Raw genomic sequence first — 25936 nt, 5'->3', positions numbered from 1 at the left:
CCCTTTGATTACTTTTAAGTGAGTGGGAAGCTTGCCATGAAAGCATCTTCAGACAGACGGCACTGCTTGCTCCGTGTGTATGCATGCACACTGTTTTTTGCCTTCCTTCCTCCTCCTCCCTGAGATGAAAGGCAGCCTGGAGTCAGAAATTTCTTTTCTGTGTTGACATTCTAGCCCAGCCCTTCCAGTTCTTGCTTGGAGCAGTATAAACTGCAGTCAGGCTGCGTGGGAGGAGGTGTTGCTGGCAGAGGTATTCTCAGATGCCTCTTGGCAGGCTTTTACACAGCTCTGTAACCTGAAGGATTGTGGGAGAAACAAAATGTCATCTCCCAAGTGCTGGGCCTCTCTGCAGCAAACTTCAGGCGTTGAGTTCTTTTGGGTCAAAGAGGTTGCTCGGTGGTTCAAGCACATTCATTGCATTCTGCCTTTGTGAAAAGTAAGGTGAGGGCAGAACAAGATCCCATTGGAAGCGGTTCATACAGGAATGCGCAGCTTCTTACTTGGAATAGATCTAGTAATACAAAATTATCTTACCGGAACACATCCTCTATGGATGAAGCTGGGTTGCCTTCTAGTATTTCATGCAACTGAGGCTGGTGAAATGCCTGTGCTTCCTTAGCAGTAGGAGGGCTACCTTCTAAGGGGAGATATGTCACTAAAATCTACTTCCAGTTGTTGGAGCACCCTTAAAATTTCCAGTAGGTTTCCAGAAAAATTTCCAGAAAAAGTCGGTTTCCACTACTGCTTCTGTGGGGGGGGGGGGGAGATAATCTGAGGCATGGGATCTTCACGGGATCTTCTCGCTGCAGCCTCTGTGAAATGCAGTAATATAAAATCTAAAGAGATGGTTCCAGAATAGCTTTATGAAATATCTAAACAAAGAGGAATAAAGGGGCATCTTATGTACATGAAAGAGTTTTTGGAGCTTTTATTACTATGGCTCAGATTGATGTATGATGACTCATGGTTTGGATTATTACTGTGGCTTCTGGCATTGATATCAACTGTTGTATGACTAATACTCTAATCCTAAACATATTTACTTGAAAATAAGTTACATTTAAATTGGTGGTACTTAGTACCAAGTAAATGTGTCTAGGATTGGCGCTATTAAAGATGCAGTTGGTTCTGTTTTATATTGTGAAAGTTGCCTGCTGTCTGTGTTAAGGGAAGTGTGGTTCTATGCATTTTACATTATGGGTTTTTCTTTCATTTGACATTTATGGTTATGTAATCACAAGTTTTATTTTATTGAATATTCCTGCAAGCAGAGCTCAGAGTTTGTGAGCTCTGCAAGAACAAAACCTATACATAGCTACACACCTCTGAAACTAGTTAACGTTGCACATATGCAACAGATCACATGTGTACACCTACGGGCTGGGAAAAAATGGGTTAAAAATGATGGTCTGAAAATTTTGTAGGTTTAAGTGACTGAATTTTCTTTTTGTCCTGATTTTCTTTTCATTTCAACCTTACAGTGGGATTTTTCCAGATGCTGCATTTATTTATTTTATTGCTTTATGCAACAAACAGGCAATTATTAGGATTTGTCACTGAGCCTCTGGATGGTTTTCCTCAGTGGTTACATTTTCTTGGGCAAATATTATTTCTCCAGCTATCATAATTTCCTAAGTTAGCACTTTGCAGAATGTGAGCACATGTGTGTCGCAGGCACCAATTGGCTAGTGCTTGTAGCATCTATAGTTGTGCTGTGGCATACCTTTTGCCTCCTGCCCCCATGTTGGTATTGCTTTGTGACCATTTGAAAATTCTTAGAAGCTGAGCATAGCTAGCCCCCCAAATGAGACTGTGAGCAAAGTTACTGGTTCCCTTCCTGGCTATTTTTATGGATAACTTTCTCTCCCTGTGGAGTAGCCACCCCACAGTTTCAGGAAGCCTCCTTGTGGTGACTGGTAGAACTGGACTAGTAAATCTGTGAGGGTTAAAAGGACATATGGCTATAACCTTTTCCCCCCCTGTATACTGCTGATAAGGCCTTGAATTATTAAACAGGCAACTATTTCCTTTAAGGATGGGCTTGCAGATAAGATAAAGGGGGGGTTGAAAGCAGAATGAAAGAGGGATTGCTGCTCTTGATGTGTACACTCATCCCACTTTCGCCTCTAGAAAGCAAGCTTTTTAGATTATTAAAAAACCCTGCCAACCCTATTTGATCACAGGTGATGATAGCAGTATATGCCATGGGAAGCACTGTCTCTCTCAAACTGCTCTCAGCTTTCTTCAGACTGACTGCCTGTCTCCAAAAGGTGTAAATTCTGCATTGTTGTAACATAGATGAAGAAATGGGAAGACCACTTGAAACCAGTGGTGTCACTAGGGGGGTGCAGGTGGTGCGGGCCACACCGGGTGACTCACACGGGGGTGACGTTAGGAGTAATACCATCATGTTATATACCGTTGGATGCAGAATTTCCAGCAGAATGCAAAAAACCAGCGTGAAATATCTCCTTTCTATCAAAAGTTATGACCAAAAAACAGGAGAACAAAAAATGCATGGTGCCCAATGGAAAGTGAGCCATGTCACGCGATTACACGTGAGTAAGCGAACTTACCTTAGTCTGTCGGAAAGGGCAGGCTGAGAGGAATCCAACAACACCAGAATGGTCCTGATCCAATGAATGCAGCCCCCAAAAACACCTGAGAAGGAAGTCCGTCCCTCCAAGCAGAAGAATGTATTGAGTCCTATGGAAAACGAAACTAAACCTCATGTTTGCATTTACTCGCGAGTAAGCAAACATGCCTTGGCTGGTGGTCAGGACAGGTCCTGATCTGATGGAACTGGAGCTCAACAAATGCTCCAGAAGGCAGCCTCCCCCCACCCCCACACACACTAAAAAGGAACAAAATGAAGGCTTCAGCTGATAAGGTGAACTTTTTTGAGACTTGCAAAGCCAGGTGGATTCTGACAGTGATCTGGTTTAAATTGTTCTTAAATTGAACTGGGCACTGGGTAGGGCTGAAAACCTAACTTTGGTGGGGGGGTGTTATTGCAGGCAGGCTACAGAGGAAATTCACTTGGTGGACCAGGACTGCCTTCTGCTTATTTAATTATTTGTTTTACTTTAATTATTTATACTTATTTTAATTTGCCTGATGATGTCACTTCCACCATGACATCACTTCTGGTGGGTCTTGGACAGATTGTCATTCTAAAAAGTGGGTCCCAGTGCTAAAAGTTTGAGAACTGAACTGCTGCAATAAGGTGTTAGTAAGTTGACACCCGGGGGGGGGGTGACACCACTAGTGAGCAAAATCACTAAAATCACAGTTTGGAGGAATAATACTATCATGTTATATATCACTCAATGCATAATTTCATGCAGAAGGTGTTCTATCTTTGTTCTATCAAAAGGTACAGCCATAAAACCATTTGGGGTGGAGTGATGTTACATCACCACGCCCACCACCTGGGGTGTTGCCCCGCCCACTGCATGGGGGTGACGCGAACCCTAGTGACGCCACTGCATGAAATGAATGTCTCTTCATCTTGGAACTCTTCTAGGGGTGTTAGAAATTGATTAGAACAGTTTAGCACACTTGCCCATAATTCTGCCGGTCAGCTGCATCTCTTTCAGCATCAACAGTTTAACAACTAACAACATCAGTTAGAGCCTGTCCCAATGGAAGGATAATAAAATAGTGGCAAGCCTGGCTAGAGAACATTAACTAGTGTTTCCTTTTTAAAGAGAGACTTCTACTGGATTTTTTAAAAAAGGCATTGTGAGACTTAAAGTTTTTCTTCAGCCCCATAATTTGGGGACCAAATCAGAGTCAGCACAAATCAGGACTGTGTTGTCTGCACTTTACCATTCCTTCAGTACGATGGTTCATGTGAATTCTTGCAAGGGAGAGCAATGAAGCTGAAGAAATCAGTCAATGATTTCTGCCTTGGATGGCATCTGTTTGTAGTGACCCTTTGGAGGGTCAGAAAACACAGCGTTCCTGGGGAAAGCAACGTTCAGGGTCGGTGTGGAATTGGCTAAAGACACTGTGAGAAGCTTGAGGCAGACAAACTTTGTCCTTCAATCTCTGTCTCTGACTTGAATGCTACAAAGATAAGAGACAAGGAGATGGTCTCTGTGGTTCGGGTGTGCAGGTTCCTCACTGAAGATGTTGCCTTATGGAGCAATAGATCCCCTTCTGGAGTAGGAGGAGTTAAGCATGTGTACAGTGATCCAAATCAATTGGCCTTCCAGGGCCTGTGAAGGTACTGTGTTGCCAGGCAACTGGCTTGGGTGTACAGATTGATTTGGAGTTAGTGGCAAATTGCTTCAGGGAGGGAACTGTACCAGTCGGGGAAATAATGGTTGTGAAATAAGGCCACATTTCTCTAGGAGGTTGGTACCATGCAAGCATGCACAGGGGGGCCTGGCATAGAGTCTTAAATAGACATGGGCCATCTAATCTTAGTGTCTAAATGGGGCCATCTAGTGTGACTAAAGGGAGCACATAATGGCAAACAGCTTAGAGCCTGAGCTAGACCCCTACAGCACTGTGTCAGCACTTTCTGCAAAGTTTTATTTTTAAAAGAGCTGCACTTTTTGTAATTTGTTTCATTTGGGCAACAAGCAACTCTTCGTCTCCAATTCCAGTTTTTCCAACATATAAATGCCACACTTTTCCTCAGATTAGTGTATCTGTCAAAACAACTGGACTGGACTGTATGAGTCAGCTGTTTTGCTTATCTCAGTTCATTCTAGGTATACAGGGATAGTTATGCCACCTGAGCCCAGTAGGGTAAGTTACTGCAGCAAGCCACCATTGGTGGCATAGTTAGGCTTGCTTCTAATTGTCCTTTACCCTCTTACGCCTAACACTGCTATATATTTTTGGGGTGCAAGCTGTACCAGGATAACCCCTACTATGGACTGTACTATGGTAACTGCTATAGCATTTGAAGGTAGGGCACAGTGACACTGGCACACGGTTCTGTGCATGCAAGGACTTGGCCAATATCTTGGTGCTGTTTCAGCATTATGGTGGTCCTTTATTGCCAGTGCATAGGTAAGCAAGGCCCAGCCTGTCCGTCCAAGTGGTGCTGCATTCCTGGCTTTTTCCCTGCCTTGGCATGTTGAGACATATCCTGTAGTTGTACCGCTTGCTTGCCTTTTTAGCTTCTAATTATAGTGAGGATATTGGAACAGGGAAATGAGAACATACACTTTCTCTGAGACGCATGCGTACCTGCATGCACAAATATATGCCTTGGAGGCATTAAGCTCTTCCTCTGCATGCAGGCATAGGTGTGTGTTTCTTATTCAGGGTCCAAAGGACCTCTTGTTGCTGGCAGGACTCCAGAGATGGTGGTTGCCAGTAATAGACTGCAGCACAGTAGTTACCTTAGGGCTGATTTCCATATCTGGGAACATGCCATTGCTAGGCTCTTGTCATTCTCTTTGGAGAGAGGGTGAAGTACAGACTGGCTGTGACTGAGCTTGAAATTCTAGTTCCACGTTGGCTTTGTCTTGGGGAGGGGGACTTTCAAATCTCCAGACCTGAAGCTTGATCATGTACTTTCTTGCCTAGCCCCTGATTTCCTTAAGAGGAGCCCTTGAATATCACTTTATTTGTACTCTGCTGTTCTTCAGGTATTTTTATGGTGTTTGGCAAATTCAGATTGGTTCATAAACAGAAAAATCTGATACCTAAAAAGTTCAAAACATATAGTTGGGGTAGAATCCACTTAAGTGTAGAATAAACAGAGCAATTAAAACAAATGAAGGCACTTCAAGAAATGAACGCCTCCTGCTATTTCTTGTAAGCAGGGCATTGGGGGGAGAAGTACAGTAAGGCAAAGAGGAAGAAATTTGCATAGGGTCTGTTAAACCAGGAGCCACAGGCCTAAATTGTACATACCCTCTAGCAGAAATGTAGTTCATTGGAACTGCATTGCATTGTATAAAATGTGCACTTGAATTTCTGGGGAGGTGTGTTCCATTGAAAGCAGTTCGGGGCCAATGAACTGCATCTGTGCTATGGTGTACATCTGATTTATCCGGCAGTCCTTTGAACTACCCTTGTGGCTTAAAAGATCCTGAGGGCACCTGTTCTCTAAGTCCAGTCCACCCCCAGTTCCTGCCTTAGGCCACAAGAAGCTTCCCCAGCATCAGGTGGCTCATGTTTGCGACTGTGGTATAAGTGGAGGGGAGGGGCTATTTAAAGAAAACCAAAGCAGGGTCTTATCTACCCATCTGTGCAGCCCCCAACCCCTTGTCCCTTTCTCTATCCCTGCATCCAGCACTTTATATCTAAGCCATCCACATTTCCCAAACCATGATATTAATGTGGGTGGACTATCAGCCGAAGCCAGTCTGTAGACGCAACTCTTGACTGACCACACCCCCCCAGAAGTTCATAGGGACAAACACACCTGAGCCGCTTCAGGGTGGGCATTGGCAGAGGGATGAACTTTAGCCCCAAGGCCTATAACTCCCCAGAGTGGGGTGTGGTGCAGGTACCCAGCATCTTGCTGTAAGGGGAGGAAGGACTTGTAGAGAAACAGTCACTCTTTATGGTGGACTGGAGCCACGTTGATAAAGGCTTTCGAGAATAAAATCAAAAACCTGGATTGTGGCCAGAAGGTAATTGGCAACCAGTGTGATTTGCATAGGATTTGTATTTTAGAACTCTGGCTGCAGTCCTGTCCACACTTACCTAGGCGTAATTCTGAGTAGATGTGCATAGGATTGGGCTGCCTGGAAATCTGTTATAGCTTCCAGATGTTCTCCAAAGACAGCCCCTCCTTGAAGTTGATAGGGAGGGCTTGAGGCTGGGTATTTGCCTTAAACCGAGTTACCATTAGTCACTACCCCAGTACTTCTATGGTGACTGGTGGGGGCTCTCCAGGGTCCCAGACAGGGGTCTTTTCCAGCTCTACAAAGATGCTAGGGGTTGAATCTAGAATTTTCTGAAGATAAAGCATGCACAACAGAGTATGGTCCCATCCTCACTGAACACCTGATCTTTTTGCAGTTTCTTTCTGTATGCTTTTGGTTTGAATTGTGTCTTGCAGAACCTCTCTTCACTCCCCTTTTTTGAGCAATCATCTGCCCCTTTGTCCCCAGCCTCCTGCTCCTCACAGCAAAGTGCTGGGGATAATGAGATCCTCTTAATTTTTTCCATAAATAAGCTGCAGGAGCCATTGTAAATGGAACCTAGAGACAAGGGCATTGTGAGTGTTAAGAGGAAATCTGTTGTCCGCTGGCAAGTAGCCGTTGTGTTGAAGGGAAAAAAATTAATATTTAAAAATTATTTTTGCCTCTTTTTTTTTTTTTCCTGCTGAAGGGCATTTCCGGACCTCACCACAAACAGGGTTGCACAATCGTTTGGGTTTGCAGTGAACTCTGCGGAGAGGCTGACTCCCTCTGAGTTATGCAGGCCATTCCTGCAGTGTTTGAATTCCTTACATAAACGTAGCCCACAGCACAAACTTCTCTGTGCAGTACAGCTGGTCTCTGTTATGATCTTAAGTATCACTTCCCTTCTCCTGATTGGTAGTGCTCAGCTGCAGGGAGAGAGGGTTTTTTTGTGAATGGATGGAGTATTCCAAATTGGTTGTGAATGGCGGGCGGTGCCTGCTTGCAGCCTTTTTTTTCCCTCCCCCTCCTTCTTCAATGAATAACTAAGCCTCATTGTGCTGCTGGCAGAAAAACAACTGTTCAAACAACACAGAGACTGTTGGAAAGAAATATGCCTGTGACTGACAGCTGGATCACCTCCAAAGTGAGTTTCCTGCTGTTTGCTGTTCAGCAAGGCCATGCCTAATAGGAGGCAGGGAGGGGATGTGGGGTGGGAGAGACAGAGGGCAGTTCCTTGGAGGAGGGGGAGACCTTAACACTTGAAATGCTGGGTGACAGCCCAACTGGAAATGTATACAGAAATGCAGCTGCTGTCCTCTAAAACCACAGAGGTGAGTGAAGTCTCTTGTGTGCTGACTTTTTTTGGAGCTGATAAAGAGCAGCTGCAGCCTCTCTCCCCAAAGGCAAAGCCTGATCGTTACCTCGCCCCTGAAGGGCTAGTTTATGTGCCAGGCACTCATGGATCTCCTGCTCAAGGAGTATGGAACGAAGCTTTCTGCCCTCCCAGACAAAGAAGCATTTGAATGAACCTTCACTTGCCCCTCAATGTTCCCTCTTGGAATGCATCCAACCGCACAGAGGGAGCTGATGTTCCTCCATCTCCTTGCATGCACAGAGAATGCAGGAAACTGCTAATTGGCAGGGCTGGCTGGAAGCTGTCAGACCCAGGCTGTCCTCTCATGGTGTAATGGCAGTGCGCTGAGTCCTCGTGGAGATAATACTTCACTTCCGAATAAGCCAAGCTGTTCTTTTCAGTCACTATTTAGGTACAGAACTCTGACGCACTGCCTTTTCCTAGAGTGCCTTCTTTTAGAAATTAATGAGGTTAAGCACATATTAGTTGGTTTAAAAGTGTATATATAGTAGAAGAACTCTGTTGTGGCAACTGTTGCTCCCTCTCTGGTTCAGCACATGAGGTTGCCTATAGCCATAACAGCCCCCATTGCCTCTCTGCATATATTGTGTATATTCCTTGCTCTTTCCAACTCTAGTATGAAATCTGTTTCCAAACAAACAATGCAATATGCTGTTTATGGTGGCTGAAGACAAAGGTATAAGGCAGAGGTTCCCAAAGTGTGCGTCATTATGCCCTGGGGAATAATCAGGTGCTCACTGGCGTGTTGCAAGAGGCCTATCACCTGGCAAAGGGACTGAGATGCAACCCTGCAAACAGTGGCAGGAGGCTCAGCTCGGCAGGCAGAGCTCCTGTGTGTAGTTTCTGTATGCATGAAAAGCTCCTCCTGCTTGCCTTGAGCCTCTACCTGCTGTTTGTAGGGTCGCATTTGCCCCCAAACCCAGCTGTAGGTGATGATTACGTGGATGTGCAAATCGCATTGCATATCATTGACACTTCCTTCTGGGTGCCAGGGCTTTGCAACCAAGGTAAGTTTGGGAAGCACTGGTGTAAGGGCCTGCTGCTTGCCTACACCCATGTTCTTCTCATTCATCTCCAGAGGACTATTGACTGGTGGAGACATAAGAATCCACTCCGTTTCTGTTCTACCTAAAAACCAACCCGTTTTACTTCTTTGCTGCAATCCCACCCAAAAGTCTCCTCTGAATCATGGGTCTTTGTGGTGTGATTCACTTTTGAAAGTAAACTCAGCGTTGGTGCCATTAGAATACAATCATTCAGTTGCTGGAACTAATAACTTCCAGTTCTTGACTTAGTGTAAGCCCCCACAATTCTTCCTCTGGAGCTGTGGAGGCATATAGTAAGCAAGTTCTTCTGATAGGAAAATTAACTTTGGAATAAAGGGGTGGGTAGCCACTTGGGCTGATGATCAGGGTTGTGGTGTAGTTGTAGTATCAGGGTTGTAGTGAAGCTTGCGCCTAGGAGTTGGTATGATGGAATGTGATACTGCAGTTGAAATGTCATAGATCTCCTGAAAGGGGTGAGACTAAACTAAATCATCAGGTGTAAACAGTTTGCAGCTTTTTGTGTATAATGGTTCCAAATCTGTCAAAAAACAGAAGATTGATGGAAAGGAGCTAAGCTACTGAGACAGCCTCTTAAGTGGATGCTGGCAGCTAGCAGCCATTCTTGTATTTGGGGGGTAATAGGGCACTTTGGTGATGTATGTACTGAGGAAATTGCACAAGGTGGTTTGTTTATTCCTTACAGCTGGTGCCAAACCCTGCCCAATTCCTGATCCTAAGTTTCATTCCTTCTCTTTGTAGCACTGTATTTATGCAAGCAATAGCTATATCTCAGAACTCTGGAGCAAAATGCTTCTTCTGTTGCTGTACACAGAGGCTATTCCCCCCCCCCACTTCCATTCTTGAAAGAGGTATAAGGGTGATCCATCTAATCCAAATCTCTGAACTGAAATATGATCCATTATGCCCTTAATAACCCTGATGGATGACCCTGTGCTACATAGATTGGAGCATGCCTGCCATAATGAGCAAAAACAAACAAGGTGCGATCAAAATAAGGAATATGTTTTGTTTAGGTGACAGTGCATTATTTTCATAAACTTCAAATAAGGTCAGAGTTCCAAGCCAGTATGAGTGTGAATACCTCTTCTTTTGAGACAGGTCCTGCAGCAATATTTTAGGATTTTGTAACTTCGGCTGAGTTTTCCTACTGTATGGTCACATTCCTGTCATCCTCCAAATGAACTGGAGGATGGCAGTAGTGATGTTGCTTACACTGAAATCAGGGACATTCCATACAACACGGGGCCAGACTTATCAACAGAGCTGCATTGCTAGAGGTCTCCCTGTGTGCTTGGGGCCTGTTGATTAAAAGCTTCCTGTGCAGAAACAACATTCGTGCAACTTTGACATGAGCTTTTACTGCATTGCGCAATAACGCTGAATGCAGATAATGCTGTTTGCATAGCTATCTGTATGCTAAAGGGACAAGAATGTATTGCTACTTAAACAGAATCAGTATGATGAGAGGACCAACTTAGCCGCTGACCAAATGCAGGCATTTGTTGGATTCAGCATGGTGTATTTTTAGAAACAGCTAAGCTCAATGTTGCCATAACCCTTGTTTGAGACAAGGTTTTTTTCTAACAAGGTCATTCCCTACTTTGTAATTTATCACCCAGCATTGGCATTGCTTATAGTAATTGTATTCCCAGATGAGGACAAACTGGACCTACATTTCTTCCTAATCTTCTATTGCCAAGTCTTGCTGGATGTGACAGTGCTGTGGAGAACACATCACTCTCAAACGGGTACTGGAGTGCCAGGGTAGCAGGATTGAATTATCCAGTTACAAGCCTAGGTCCTCTCATTTCTCTCAGTGACAGCTCGACAGGCACTTTTCCAAATCAGTCAAGTCCCTTGACAGGTCTGATGGCATTTCTATTCATTATGTGGGCATAAAGCAAGTTGCAAGGCACAGAGGACTTATGTTGCGCTCAGAGTGGTCATGGAGATCTGTGGGATAGTTGATGTGCTTCATGGGTGCAGGAATTAATTGACATGCCTCTTTCTTTTCTTTAAGCATAGGTTGTAGCTTGCTATTTCTACTGCAGGTTTTTTCTAACTGTATAGAAAGAGGTTGAGTGAGGTTCCATGAAAAACAACTTGCCTGCTGATCTTTCCCCTTGGTACATAGCTGCAGCCAAGTGCTGAGTTTGTTTTACAGGCACCCAGTTTGCATGGCACCCATAAAAGGGTACCCCCAGAAAGTTCTGCAACACGCAGGGGTTCCATGGCAGATTGACTGATGTTGGAAGTCTAGGGTGTTTGAACTCCATTGTTCTAGTCCAGGGGTCTTCAAACCTCAGCCTGGGGCCAGATGCAGCCCACAGCCAGCCTCTGTCTGGCCTGCAGGAAACCTCTGGCCCGCTCAACCAAATGTAATTGGAGCTGTGCTCATCGTATCCAGAGGGTGTTCTGAAAGCCTGAAAAAGGAGGTGATGTTTTGGGGACCCTCTGAAGGCCTTAGGCTTTCTGAGGATTGGGGAGGTCTCCATGGCCATCAGAACACTCTCTGGATGTTTCCTGTTAATGTGCTGGTTCTGAGTTATTTACTCCTATATGTGTGAGTAAGCTGCTTGTGGGAGTCCATTTGAGTGTGTGCTTTATTTCTGTGGTGTGTGTTGGTGCTTGGAGAGCCCCTGAAACTTTGAATAAATGAATGCATTGGCTCATTCGTCTAAGTTCTGTCTCTAACGTATTTATTTAAATTTGATATTTAAAATTTATTTTTTCCTATATTTGATTTCTAGTTGAAAAGTGTGCAGACCCCTGTTCTAGTCCAATCCCATCCAAGAAGCAGAGTGCCACAGAAGCCATGATTGTAATCTGCAAGCATATGCCATCATAGTCTAAATTCTCTAGTCTGGGGTCTCTCATTTTCCTTTTCCCATTACACTAATGGGGAATGTACCAAAATATTGGTATGTGGGCCTTGAGAATGAGAAGTCACTGGCCAACTATCCCATTTGTAGCTGCTGCCGCCTCCTCCTTCTCTCATGCAGCGGCTGCCACCAGTTACTCTTCCCCTGCTGCTGCTTTGGGGCTATTCCAGGTACCTATTATATCAAAGACTAGTCATCAAAGTAACACTGTGCTTACGACCTCCATAGCAATGACATATATTAGCAGCATAAATGCACACAGCTCTTAAGGCAAGAAGAGAGAATAAGAGCTGTGTAGTGCTAGCCATGCACAATACTAGCTCTTGGGCAGTGGGTAGCACCTAGTCACTTTCATGTGGCTGTTAACTTAAACTGAAGAATCAATGCTAAATTGTATGGTTGATTTCTGTTTGGCTTTTTCCCTTCCAGTGGTCCTTCATGCACCACCCCCGGCAAAGATTAAGAGGGAACTCCACAGCCCTTCGTCTGAGCTGTCCACCTGTAGTCATGAACAGGTGCTCTGTGCTAACTATGGAGAAAAGTGCCTCTACAACTATTGGTAGGTAAGAGGGATTTCTACTGCATCACTGAGATGCCCCTGGGTGGCTGGGGTAATGTGGAAACCCAATAGATGCATTGGAGTGGCTAAAGAAACTGCATCTATTGCAGTTGTGATTTATCTGATTTGTGCTGACACAAACTGACACAGGTTGCCTACCATAAGTATTGGGGGAAGGGAAAGAGAGGACATTAAGAATGTAATGTTCTATTGCTTTGGCTGTATAGCAACCATAAATAGTGGTAATGGTAGACCCTGTCTATACAGAAAGAGAAAGGGGGATAGTAACCTGAATTATTAAGACTTTTCCCCCCTAATGGATAAGAATGTGCAAACCATTGAATGGTACAGAGCCCAATCTTATGCATTTCTATTCAGAAGTAAGTCCCATTATAATCAGTGGGGCTTACTCCCAGGCAAGCGTGGATAGGATTGTAATCACAGACCTTTTTGTCAGCTAAGCTGTCACAGCTCTATGTTAAGTTCCCCCAAGCCAAGATATTTCCCAAAGGGAATTGCTGCTTAGAGGCTTCCCTTATATTAAGCTCCAGAGGCTGCTGGAAAGTCAATATTCAAGCCCATGTGGGAGGCATCTAAGCTGTCCAGTTGAGTACTGGTTTTGAAAGACTAGTGAGAAAACAATCTGGGTTTTTATTAATATATACAAATTCGAGGAAACCAAATAGGATCCTGTGTACCCAGCTCTCATAATTGGCTACGCTCAATTAATTTGACTAGTGGGCATGGTGGAGAGAGTAGCAGCAAAGTTCACAGAAACACTGTGCCCTACTCATCCTTCATGTAGCTAACACCATGCTTTAATGATGAGCAAAGTACCCAAAGAGCCTAGTCGGTTCTGGTGCACATGGTATCTATGATGACCTAAGATCTGTATTCCTGTGAAGTATAAGCTGCCTTCGGAGCCATGTAAAATAAAGAACAGTCCCAGCATTTACTAAGATCATGACTACTTCATCCAAGGCTCATATATGTCTCCGTAAACAGTCATTCATATATATATGACTCCATAAAACAGGCACTTCTTACTTTCACACATGAATCTCTACAGGTTTACATTTTTCCCCTTGCCCCCATGTACAGCAGTAATTGCATGTGAAACATGCTGCAGGTGTGGATTGGTGAAAAGGGTTGCTCAATTCTCGACAAAGTCTTGTTGATTATTTGAGTTATGGGGGAGGTATTGTATTTTTTGGGACAATGAGGGTTTCTTTTCCTGAAAGGGGGGGGAGAGAATGGGAAGCTACAATTATCGCTGAGAAAATTGTGAGAGAAGTGTTTTAAAATGAACTGTATGAATCAGCCTGTTTGTCGCTTGCCTGAAATTCAAAGATTCCCTTGGGGCTGTGAAGAACCTTAACTGTTACTTCCTGACAGCCATAAAATGCAAACAACCCAGAACTGTCAAGAGCAGCAAGTTGAAGCAGTGTGCGTGGCCCTTGTTGACTATATTGTGCTCCTCTCCATTTTGTGTTCATGCAGTGCCTACAATAGGAAGCCCCCTACTGGGTTCAAGCCATTAACTCCGCCTACCACCCCAGCATCACCTGCACTCCAGAGCACCTCCCTTCCACCTCCGCCTCTGCCAACAGCACCTGTTCAGGCTACTACCCATGTTGCCACTGCAGGCTCTTTGCAGGGAGCTCCCCCTCCACCTACCCCTCATGCTCTTCAGGAACCAAGGCAGCAGACCTTTGCTGTACCTCGGCCACCTCATCAGCCCATCCAGATGCCAAAGATGATGCCTGAAAACCAGTATCCAACAGAACACAGGTAACGAGAGAAACAGTTCTTCTGAGAGCCAAACGTGCACCCAGAGGCCATGCTTTTTCAGAACAGAGCTGATGTTCTTTCAAACATGCCCCAACTTCAGAATTTGGTAGAACTCGTCATTCACAAAACCTGAGTACTAGCAGGGAATTGAGTGATGCAATCTTGCTCTTATAACATTAATTAGTTCACTGTTACTGCTAGTAACTCTCAAAATGCCTTATTTGAATTTGGGAAGTATATCAGATTCTTAATCTAAACAAAAGTTGCCTTCTTCGGAGCACCTGACTTGGTTCATAGTTGACTTCCCTTGTCTGGCATCTGAGGAATTTGACTTTCTGCTGGATGACATACATGAAAGAACTGGTTTCTGGCTGTGCCAGCACAGGGAAACTATATATTGTGATAAATGCTGATCTTTTAATAGACTGCTGGTGCTTTGAATCCTGCTCTTTTAATATTGGGCACCAGGCAATATACAGTTTGTATGCATCCTGAAATATAAAAGACCAGACTGTTCCACTCCATTTCTCGGTGTCATGGGAGAATGTGACTTGCCTTGTTCCTTTTTAAGAGTAATCTCTTGCCTAGGAAACAGTTCTCTTGGCTTTACAGGATGCTGATCAGTCAACACTTAGACCTGTCTTCTGACTTGGAACATAGATGGTTTTAAGTCTTCTACCTTAATTGTTTGTTTTCATTTATCATAAGTTAATATCAACAATGGCTTTTGCCAGAGTTGAAACCAAAATGTTTTTATCATGAAATTTACGAAAGCCCATTTCCCTGTCCAAGAGATCAATTGATCCTCAAGATACTGAGAAAAGTATTACTGGACATTTACCCTCCTTCTGCAGCTGTTGCTCCTCTCGTAGTCCCGTCCATCTTGCCTTTTTAACTAGGTCTACTTTGTACAATGGTCATCATTTTAGAAACCCTTCTTGATAGTTCAGGTGTGGTGCTCACATGCATCCCTTCTCAATATTCTGTGTGCCCACCATTTCTTCCAATTGCTCATTGTAGTACCCATTCAGGGATTTCTGAGGCTTTCGTTTTTGGACTGTCAAGCTGGTAACTAGGATCTGGAGGCACCAGAAGTAGTGGAATTTTAGTACCAGAGCTGTGTATAACTTTCATTGATTTGATGTTTGCTGTTGAGAAAATCTGTAGGTTTTCCAATTCCGTGCAGTATGATCTTATCAATTTTCCTAGATTATTTGCATGGATGCAAATTACCATAGAAGGATTCTATTGCTTGAAATACCCAACACTTGTCAAGAAGGAAATGTTTAAATTGCAATTGGTCTCTGTATATCTGGGGATCCTCTGTGTGTGTGTCTTTCCCATAAACAAGGGGATACTCAAGCCTGTGCTGAATAAACAACAAATGTGTAAGAGCTCTGAAAGCAGCCAGAGGGAGATTTGAAGGCTGGTATGCAAAGCTAGGCAAATCTGTTTTGTGTAGAATGTGATGAGAAATGCTATGTTAATCTGCACACGCGGGGAACCATGGGGACAGAAATCAACATGAGAGCTTCAAAAGACAAGTTCATCTCTAAAGAGATGTCAACTTTCTCTGTGACCCTGACTCCACTCCATTGCCTAAAAAAAGTAGCTCCCATATACCACCAGCACCAGAAATTGCTTTTCAGATCCCCAGACCCTGCATTCCCAGTGACCTTAAAGCTGTGCTAGAGATATTCAGCACAGTCCCATCTGGAAGTGCCTCTTTCTGCACAGGCCATACCAGCATAGCTCTAGAATTACATTCTGGAAGGTTAGAAGGACAAGAATCGGAAGTAGAGTAATCTGGGCCTGTCAGCTGTGGAAGATCATGTTACAAAGCCAAATGGAGCCTGTGTGCCCCTTGATGCTTGGGAAAAGAACTACAGTAGTTGATAGCAATCACCTTTCAAGGTGCTAAGATGCTGGGGAAGAAGAAAGGGTGTGCTCTGTCTATCAGCCTCTGAAACTTCAGAAGTGGAGAGGGTAGAGAACCTCTGTCCCTTCTTAAGTCCTCTTTAGGGCTCATCTAGACACAACTGATTTGGGGAATCGGAGGAACTTTCACCTTCCAAGCATGCAAGATGCATTAGCCTATACTGATACCCATCAGGACTTAAACAGCTGACAGTGGCTTGTGGGGCTATATAAGACCCACAGCTGGTTCCTATAATGAAATAGGAGCATCTGGGGAAAACATTCCTGCTCCACTTAAGCCACTTCTCACATACCTAGGGTCCAATGTACTATCTCACACTGATCTCAGGAAGTTTAAACTAACATCTTGATGTGCCCTTAAACTGGTGCCCTTCTTTCTAATTGCCCCTTTGCCTTCTGCCCCCAAACTCCCCTCAAGATACCAAATGTCCAAAGGTCTCTCAGAGGGTTTTCTGCTAAGATTTCAACTGTGCTGCTCTCGTGCCAGGGACATGCTGTGTTGAACCTCTGTGTGTACCATACAGCAAGATAGGGTTTTGGAAAGCACGCACATTTCCCTCTACACACAGAATTAAAGGCTTAATCCCTAGTCTTATAGGCAGATTAGCAGCCACTTGCCATCCAGAGATTGCCGAGTGGATTCAGAATTATGTAACTGCTTGTTGGCTCCCTTTGACCAAAATATGGCCATAGCAAGTAGTTGCATTCCTGTTCTTCAGTGAAGGGTGAGCTGGTTCTTTTATTTCAATTGGGAAATTCTTGCCCAGTTTGAAATTCTCATTTGAGTGAGAGGACCATCCATGCTCTTCCTAATCTGTGGATTTTGTCTTTGCCATTTCATCATGGTATCTGTATTTTGGTTGTCATTCCCCTTCTCAGTGTTGCTTCCCTGACTCAATTTGACTTTTAAATTATCAGGTGATCCAATAACGGAGCACCCAAACATATAAGTGTTTAAGAGGGTTTAGGAGTGAAGGCCCTCCTCCTTCCTGTTTGTCATTTCTGAATTTTTCCCAGCTGCCCTTGGTTATGTTCATTGGCGAGAGATGAGAAGACAGTACCCAAGGCCCCTTGTTCACACAATGTTGGGATTCATTGTGTTTCCCACTAAAAGATATTTCATCATTAATGAAAGTTGAGGTGCATCTTGCACCCCCTCTCTGCAAAGACCAGCATGTTTCAAGCTTACTCCTTCTGAATATGAACACATTCAGTTGTTTTCTATACTTGGTATTTCTTCTGAGGATCGATGGGGGAGAGGTGTAAGAAAGATGCGTGGGAGCTGATAAGTATTCAGTTAGAGTGAGAATTGTGTTTATTTCCAGGTTTTTCACCCATCCTGATTCTTATTCCAAAATTTGACTGTGGCTCCAATCCTATGTACACTTACCTGGAAGTAAGTCCCATTGAATTTGATGGGGCTTACTTCTGAGTAAACATGCATAAGATTGCACTTTAAGTGCTGTGGAGATGTCGGCCATAACCAAGTGGGCTCAGGGGGTGGGTGTCTTCCTTTCTTTTCAGGCCACTGCCTGATGCCATCCCGTTTGATGTAGCATCATAGCGGTTGTCCTGTAATCTTTTGGCACCTGCAGCTCTGTCTGCTGTAATGTAAAATTTCTTTGCTTGACTGGCCAGATGCTTCCTCACAAAATGATTCAGAAGTTGGCACTCTGTGCAGGCAGGACTGTAGTTCTCAGGGTTGGTTATGGTATCACAAATTCTCAAATTTGTTCTCCCACCCCACCCCCCAAAACCCAAATTAACATTGAATGCAGTATGAAAGTAGATTTCTTTCAGATACCCAAGGTGGACTAGCTATTGTAGATATGATTCTGAAGCAAGATTGAACATCCTGAGGTGGTTCCATGTGCATAGCATTTCAGCCTGGGGAAGAAACATGGGAAGCCTGGGTTCTGTTAACCGTGTTGCTAACTGTCTCATCTTTCTCTTTTCACCAAGGTTTCAAAGACAGATGTCTGAACCTTGCCACCCTTATCCTCAACCAGGGCTTTCTGGGGACAATCGCCCTGTCTACCACAGGCAGATGTCGGAGCCTATTGCCCCTGTTACTGCCCATCCTCCTCAGGGATTCAAGCAGGAGTACCATGACCCCCTATATGATCATGGGGTCCCAGGCATTCCAGGCCCCCCAAGACATGGATTCCAGTCTCCATTGGGAATCAAACAAGAACCCAGGGACTACTGTATTGACTCAGGTGAGTATAAGATTGGTGTCCTTGCTGTTTCATTCTTGATGCCCATTGTCCAGTATGTAAAGCAGCGTCAGTGCCATTAGCATTCCCCACATAGCAAATGGTTCAACTTCTCATGCAGCCTTCAGGAAACCAAGTCAAAAGTGCTGCTCTTGAAGAATCTTCCACTTTCAAGCAGTTTGCGCACACATCATTTCCCTGCCTTTCTCCTGGCAAGGGAAACCAAGGCAGCCTTCAACATTAAAAACCAATAATAAAACTTTGAAACAATTAAAAAAACAGTAAAATACAAATCCCAAGAATTACATAAAGCAATTAAAAATTACGTTGATTTAAAAACCAGCTCATCATGTCAGGTCTCAAACACCATCCTAAATAAAAAGGTTTTAAGACCTTGCTGAAAGGACTCCATGGAGGGAGCCATTCTTAATTCTAGAGGGAGAGAGTTCCACAGTTGGGGTGCCACCACCGAGAAGGCCCTGTTCTTTGCCGCCATCTCCCTCGCCTCCCTCAGTGGAAGCACATATATCATGGTGATCTCCTGGGGACCACTGTGATCTCAAGGATAGCTTATGGCCTGGAGGGATGTGCCTGTGCAGTTCTAAGACAATTTTAGGTCATTGTGTTCTATAATAACACAGGTCTACAAAATTGAGGGTCAGAAACGTTTTTCCCAAACTTTATGGTGGTTTGATATGAATTTGGGGTGCCGATTCCAAAAATGGCATCCGTTTTGTCCTATCACGTCTAGTTTTGGAGATATAGTATAGCCTCATTAGTGAATGATTCAAGCAGCTTCCTCGTGAGGAAGCCATGGTGTAGGCTTCCTCATGAGGAAGCTGCTTGAACCATTCACTAAAGAGGCTATGCCGTGTCTCCAAAACTGGATGTGATAATGCCATTTTTTGAATTGGCGCCCCAAATATACCCAGGAATTGGTGTAACGTTTAAGGAAACAAAATGTGTGTCAGCCTTTGTAATTGTCTAAAGTAACAATCCTATACTCATTCACCTGGGAATAAGTCACATCAACTCAATGGGACTTGCTTCTGAGTAGGAATGCATAGGGCTCTGCAGTGCTGTGAGGAAGTATCAATGCAGTGCTCTGTCATTCCGGCAGGAAGCAAGATGGAGGAAATGGTTGCCACCCTATGCTATTTACTGTAGCCAGTCTGCCTGCTCTTCCAGTCCTCTAACTGCTGGATTTTTCTGAACCTTTTTCATACTGTTCCCTTAAATCTGCAGTTTGTGCTGTTTCTGCACATTCTAGTGAAGGGAGAGGGGGAACAGCTGCCTTTTGTCGCAGTGTTTAACCTACTTAGAATGGTAGATTATCTCTTTCTGGCTTAAAAAGAAAATAAATTTAAAAATCAGGCATTCAACAGCTGTAGCAGAATCTAAGCTCTCCATAATCTGAAAAACATTACTGGTAGGAGGTTGTGTGGGGGAGGCAGCTTTGCACACCCATGTGTAAAAACTCTCCCCCTTCCCATCTTCTGCTTGGTGACTTTAGTGTCAGTGACTGGCTGCCTTCAGCAACTGCCAGAACCTGCAGTGGACTTGGAGGTTTCTGCCGAACATTCGTTTACCTTGGACCATGCTGATGGAGTGAAGGGGGCCTGCGGGATCATTTGTTAGATTGGGCAGCTGCTGTTGGTGCGGGGCCTGCTACATATCTGCAAATCGCCTTAGACCTAAAAATACCGTGACCTCTCTGAGGCAGGGTGGAACAGATGGAAAATGATCTAAAGTTGAATGATTTTTTTTTCTTTTTCCCTGCTTCTCATGTGTTGTCAAAGGGAATGCAAAGTCTGAAACTTCACTTTGAGCTCATGCTTCAGTGTATGGTTTAAATCCCTTTTTCCAACCCATCTTGCAGGTTTAGAAGTATTTCTTCCACGTGCTGTTGGATAGGGATATAGGACTGTTGGCCTTCTAGGGAGAGACAGCTGCAGCAGTGAAGTGGATTTTATTACCACTTCCAGGAACAATATGATGTACCTGATTTCAAGGGATCATACTAATGCCCCTAAATTCAGAACATGTCCTATTTAGTCATGAGTTCATCTTGTCTCTTAACATCTAATTCCAAGAGGTAAATCTAGCACAGGGAAGAAATAGTTAACATCTGGAGCCTTCAAACATGATTACAAAATTGATTCACATATGTATTGATTTACATCAGTATTGATGCTTTATAGTCTTACTTATCTGAAAAGTCTGCAGTCGTTTCTGGGAATCTAGATAATCGGCAGCTCAGGTGAATGGGAATGCCATTTGTACTTGTCTGGGGACAAACAGAAATGCAGTCAAACAGTAGAACTCTGGCAGAAAGATAAAAACAGCAGCACCAGTAAATATTATCAGATTAAAACCAACTTGGATGACCAGAGTAAATTTTTAAAAACCTGGGTGAATTAAAAAGATCTGCTGCTGCTGCTGAAAGAACATCAAATTTGGTATCAAATGAGTCTTCCTGGGGAGGTCATTCAGCATGCGAGGTGTTAACTGAAAAGGCTTCCTCACAGGTCACCACCTGCCTCATAAAGTGAAAGTGACCTGGGGAAGGACCACTGATGATGGCTGTAGTATTTGGGTAGGTTCAGGTGCCAGAAGGCAGTCTTAAAGTGGTCCTGGCTGAAAGCTGTGCCCTGGAGCAAGTGTGGGCAAACCCAATCCAGACCCCCAGTCTGGCCTGCAGGGAGCCCCCCATCTCCAATGAGCCTGTGGCCTACTGCAGATTGTTGGATCCTGTGCTGACCCTCGACTGCTGGCCGCCCCAGCCTGAGTTAGGGCAAGGCCTTTTATAGTCTCCATGTGTTTTCTGCTTTTCCCTGGGCATTATTTTAACACCCCTCCCCATTGTCTCTGAACAGCTTATTTCTCCATGTGTTTCTGGCTTGGTCTGTAAATTTTTACTGTGCAAGAGGTTGTGTGGAAAATAGTTCTTAGTTCTCATGTGGTTCTATATGACTGTATTAAAGTTCTCATGTTTATTAAAAACTCAGTAAAATTCATTTGTTCATATAAGTTCCATCTCTAATGTATTAATTTATGTAAATTTATATAAACTTATTCAAATTTGAAATGTAAATTCTTTTTTTTCCGGCCCCCAACAGAGTATCAGAGAGATGATGTGGCCCTTCTGCCAAAATGTTTGCCCACCCCTGCCCTGGAGTTTCGAGTAATGTTTCTCTCAGACTGCAATCCTATACAAACTTAACTGGAAGCCCCATTAAATCCCATGGGGCTTACTTCTGAGTCAACAGTCATAGAACTGCCCTGTAAATCACTGTATTTATTACCAGATGGCCCCACACAGGTCTATACTTTTGTGCATATGAGGTTTGTTTTGTAAATCTGTTTAATTTGAACCATCCAAAGTGTGTGGAATTCAGGGCAGTATTAACTCCATCTCCATCTTTATTTCAGAAGTGCCTAACTGCCAGTCAACATATGTGAGAGGAGGAGGTTACTTCCCCAGTAGCCATGATGGTAAGTGGGTGAACAGCATGCACTTAAATAAGCTTGTGTGCATCAATGAACACGTGAAATAAAATTGAGAGAAATGTGGATCTGGAACTGTGTGCAACTTTCTTAACATTTAGAGGGTTTAGGAAACACTCTCTCCCCATGCAACCAGTACAGGATTTATTTTCATGTCTCTTCCTAGGGGTTGTTTTGCATTCAAACATGATGATATATGAGGAACTGATGCAAGACAGCTAATAATATATTTCAAACATTTATGTAGTGCTTTAAAGGGCTCAAAGTTCTTAACGCGCATTCTTAGTGATCCTTTCAACACTGCTGTAAGGTAGAGAGAGAGAGAGAGAGACTTGCCTCTGACCATGTATGAAGTTCATGGCAGAGGCAAGATCTGAATTGGGAACTTCTTGTTCATAGCTCAGTCTCCTAGCTGCAGTGCTTCCCTAGATATTGCTCCTGTTGTCTCTGAGCTCGGTTTCTGGCTCTTTCCTTCTTGATGTCAGGCTGTTCTCATAAGCAAGCCAGTTTTATTCAGATGATGATGATGATGATGATGATGACAACGATGATATCTTGACTGGTGAAATCTTCATCTTGTTGTAAGTCAGGGCTTTTCAAACTGGGGTGTCAGTCAAATTGGGTGATGCCCCAGCCTGAGGGTCCTAGCCTCTGGCCCCTTAAGGGGCAGAGGCAGGGAGGAGGCAGCGATGCAATCCTGGGGATCGTGTTGCTCAGGGGGCTGCAGGGGCTTGACTGGACTTACCAGAGCCTCCTGCAGCCTTCCCGGGGGTGTGGGGAACCCTATGTGACCCTTTGCAGGGCTCCTTGAAGCTTAAAAAGTGAAAGTGCAGTGATCACGCTCCACTTCCGGTTTTGCAGCGGTGGGGCGTGATTGCTCCACTTTCACCTTCTAAGCTTCAGGGAGCCCTGCAGATGGTCGCACAGGGCTCCCCGCACCCCTGGAGGCAGCATGAGGCTCTGGTAAGTCCAGCCAAGCCCCTGCAGCCCCCTGAGTGACGCAATCCTGGGTATCGTGTCGCAGCCTTGCCCCTGCCCCCACAAGGACTTAGAGTGGCTGAAACTCTCCCAGAGAGTTTGAAAACCGCTATTGTAAGTTGTCCATTGCAGGCAGATCAACAATGCTGTTTTGGGCCTGTCAGAAATTCAGTATGCCTGTTGACAGTTTTTGGTTTTGTTTTTTTTGGACATGGATAAGACTCCTTCCATCCTTTCTGCTGGCACCTTCATTGCTTTTGGTGGCAGTTGCAGCTGCCACAGTGATTAAAGTTGCTATAGAAGTTTGGCTTCAATGGAACCTTATCTGAGCAAAATCTTATCTTTTTGAGATGTGTACGTGCACACAGAAGGCAAGAGCTATGTCTATAAACCAGCGGTCTTCAAAGTGGAGACCACTGCTATTCAGGAAATATGGGGTGCAACAAGCATTTACCATTCCACCAGGGAGTTTTCCTTCCCCACTGCCAATCTCCCCCAAACTGTGCCCTGGACAGCCACATCTGTCTGGAAATCTGGGCGCAATGGCTGCTGGGGCGACAGAACCCGGAAGCGGCAGGCTGGAACACAGTTTGGGGGAGATAAGCAGCAGGGAAGGAAAGCACCCCCATGCAACGTTAAGTGCCGTTCATGCAGGAGGGAAAAGGCAGGGTGCAGGAGTCTGGAGAGCCCTGCAAACTCATAGCTACACCTTGAAGCAAGCCCACTTGGCATTGTTTGACTAAATTAAGAACTAAATGCTGCATTGACCAACTGGGAACAGCTTCCTGAGAATCAGTTGCTGAGAATATCACAACAAGTTGGGATCTGCTTACACATGACAAACTTCCAAGATTGGTACTATTTCCATGTAAAAAATCTTCCTTTACTCAATCTTTGTAATGAGGATACATGTCTGCGCCTTGCAAAGTCATCCAATTTACTTCTGGTCAATGTCACAAAATATGCACCATCTCTGTCATTGAATTAGGTTCATGCCATTTCCTACATTGGCGTTACATCCACGTGAAATATGAGTCTCCAAAAACTGTGGAATTATCACAATCCTCATCTTAGGGCCAGTTCAGATGATATATTTTTCCACATGAACCAGCCCCACACGTAAAATGGCATGCACACTCACTGCAGATCTAAATCCTGCTTAGTAAAAGGAGGGGGGAGGAAATTCTGCAGTAGGCCGATACTGTTTGTCTTACTACAGGAGGTTAGATTTCAAATGAAGATCTTGTTGTATCAGTTTTCAGATAAGGCAAATAACTTTTCCTAGCTAATCCAATCTTTTTGATGGGCTCTTGTAACGGTCACTTTCCCTGTTTAGAGAAGGCAATCCTCTTTGGCAAGGGCGCAGAGAGGGATTGTGTTGAATGTCACCTTCTTCTTGCAAGTGCCTGCAAATAGACTAGAGAGGAGAAGTAAGCATGCTGCAAATATTTTCATCTCTTTTTTGCAGTGAATCCCACTGAAAAGTTGTCCAAAAGGGGTACACTTTTGCATCTCATGAAAATGTTCATGAAATTTTCTATCCCCGTGGCTCAACCCGATTAATTTGAAAATAGTGCTTTTTCTGCAGTTGGTTGTGTAGCTGTTGATTCCTCACTCTTTGCTCATTTTTTCCCTGCTTATGCTGTCATCCTTGATGGAATCCAACTCTCCTTACCATTTAATTGCTTGACCTACCATATTTTAATTTCAGTTTGATCCAATTGATTGTATAAACTCCCTCCCCCTTGGAGGGGGGAGTATTTGCACATCAAATGTGCTAATACTCCTGTAAACAACAGTGGCAAGTCGTGCTGATCCCCGCACCTATTCCTACCCATGTGAGTGGAAGATTGGGGAGCTTGCAGTTCAGGTGGCACAATCCACATGAGTGACTGCAGCCCAAGAAACCTGTTCAGTTTGGTTCTTTGTTTTCAGTGATCTTTTCTTCCCTTGTGGTTTAACACTTCGGTGTGAAACCAGCCGTGTGGGAACCTGCTGCCTGGACAAGCCTTTGAAGCTGGCAAAGGCAGCAGCTGGAAAATTCACAAGTACTCATTCCAAGGTCTTACCTGTGGATTTTAATGAATTACCAAACAGCCAGCATGACAGCCAACAAGCAGTGGCTTAGAAAATTACAGCCTCATCTGCATGTGTGCTGCATTACAAACAAGAAAAGGGAGCTAGTAACAAGCTCATAGGTGTGCTTTTTCCCTTCCTAGGGTTCTCCTATGAGAAAGATGCCCGATTGTACTTTGATGATACCTGTGTCGTACCAGAAAGGATGGAAGGTAAGGAACTGACTGTATTGGGGGAGGCCAATCCTTTATGAGTCATAGTGTGGTCAGAATGTGGATTTGCCAGTTTTATTTATTTATGCATACATACATTCCCCACTTTTCCAAAAGCTCAAAATGACTTTGAAAACTTAATACATAAAACACAGCATAGAATGATTTAAAAAAAGAGTTAAAATCTAGATCATTAAGCAATCTTTCCTTGTTCTTCAACAAAGTTCTGCCTCATTGGTGCTATCGATTATGGGAAAATCTGACCTTGTGTTGCAAGATACAAGGGCTACTTGCTCATTATATGTACCTGCAGGTATCTGTGAGGAAGTTTGTGTTTTTGGACGAATGACTATACATGCATTCATTTCAAAACTTAGTACAGGAACTCCACCCTTCACATCCTCACAAATGTAGAATGCACATTGAATATATTTATTTTTATTACATTTTTATCCTAGTTTTCTTCCATAGTGGGTGGTGTATACAGGGTTCCCAATTGGTGTCCCATCCAGGCACTGGCCAGACCTGCTTGGCTTCAGCAAGGGAGCTGTAACATGTGGATATAGTGCACAGAATGTATGTGTGTTGAACTTAATAGCATGCAAATGAGGCTACAGGCTATGAGCGGTAGAGCCAAGTTCCTATCAGTCTGATATTGGGCAACAGGACAGTCCAAAGATACTGCTGAGCACAAGAATTGGTGCTAGCGAGATGCATGGTGACATTCACATTC

The 25936-nt window shown here is 44.1% G+C and overlaps 1 protein-coding gene across 3 annotated transcripts in view; it reads left to right on the top strand.

Annotated features, from left to right (window-relative positions):
- ETV5 (ETS variant transcription factor 5) overlaps window positions 1–25936 on the top strand; it is a 42832-nt gene that overhangs the window by 4609 nt on the left and 12287 nt on the right. For 2 of the 3 annotated variants that reach the window (XM_066621139.1, XM_066621140.1), the window contains exons 6-10: window positions 12356–12485; window positions 13986–14276; window positions 18177–18433; window positions 21863–21925; window positions 25135–25203. In XM_066621139.1, the coding sequence (XP_066477236.1) occupies window positions 12356–12485; window positions 13986–14276; window positions 18177–18433; window positions 21863–21925; window positions 25135–25203 (810 nt within the window). Of the gene's footprint in view, window positions 1–7654; window positions 7747–12355; window positions 12486–13985; window positions 14277–18176; window positions 18434–21862; window positions 21926–25134; window positions 25204–25936 lie in introns of those variants that run through there. The other variant, XM_066621141.1, reaches the window with a different exon arrangement.

The sequence above is a fragment of the Tiliqua scincoides genome, chromosome 3 (assembly GCF_035046505.1).
Source record: "Tiliqua scincoides isolate rTilSci1 chromosome 3, rTilSci1.hap2, whole genome shotgun sequence".
NCBI lineage: Eukaryota > Metazoa > Chordata > Lepidosauria > Squamata > Scincidae > Tiliqua > Tiliqua scincoides.
Note: the sequence above shows the minus strand (reverse complement) of the source record. Positions and strands in the feature narration are given on the sequence as shown.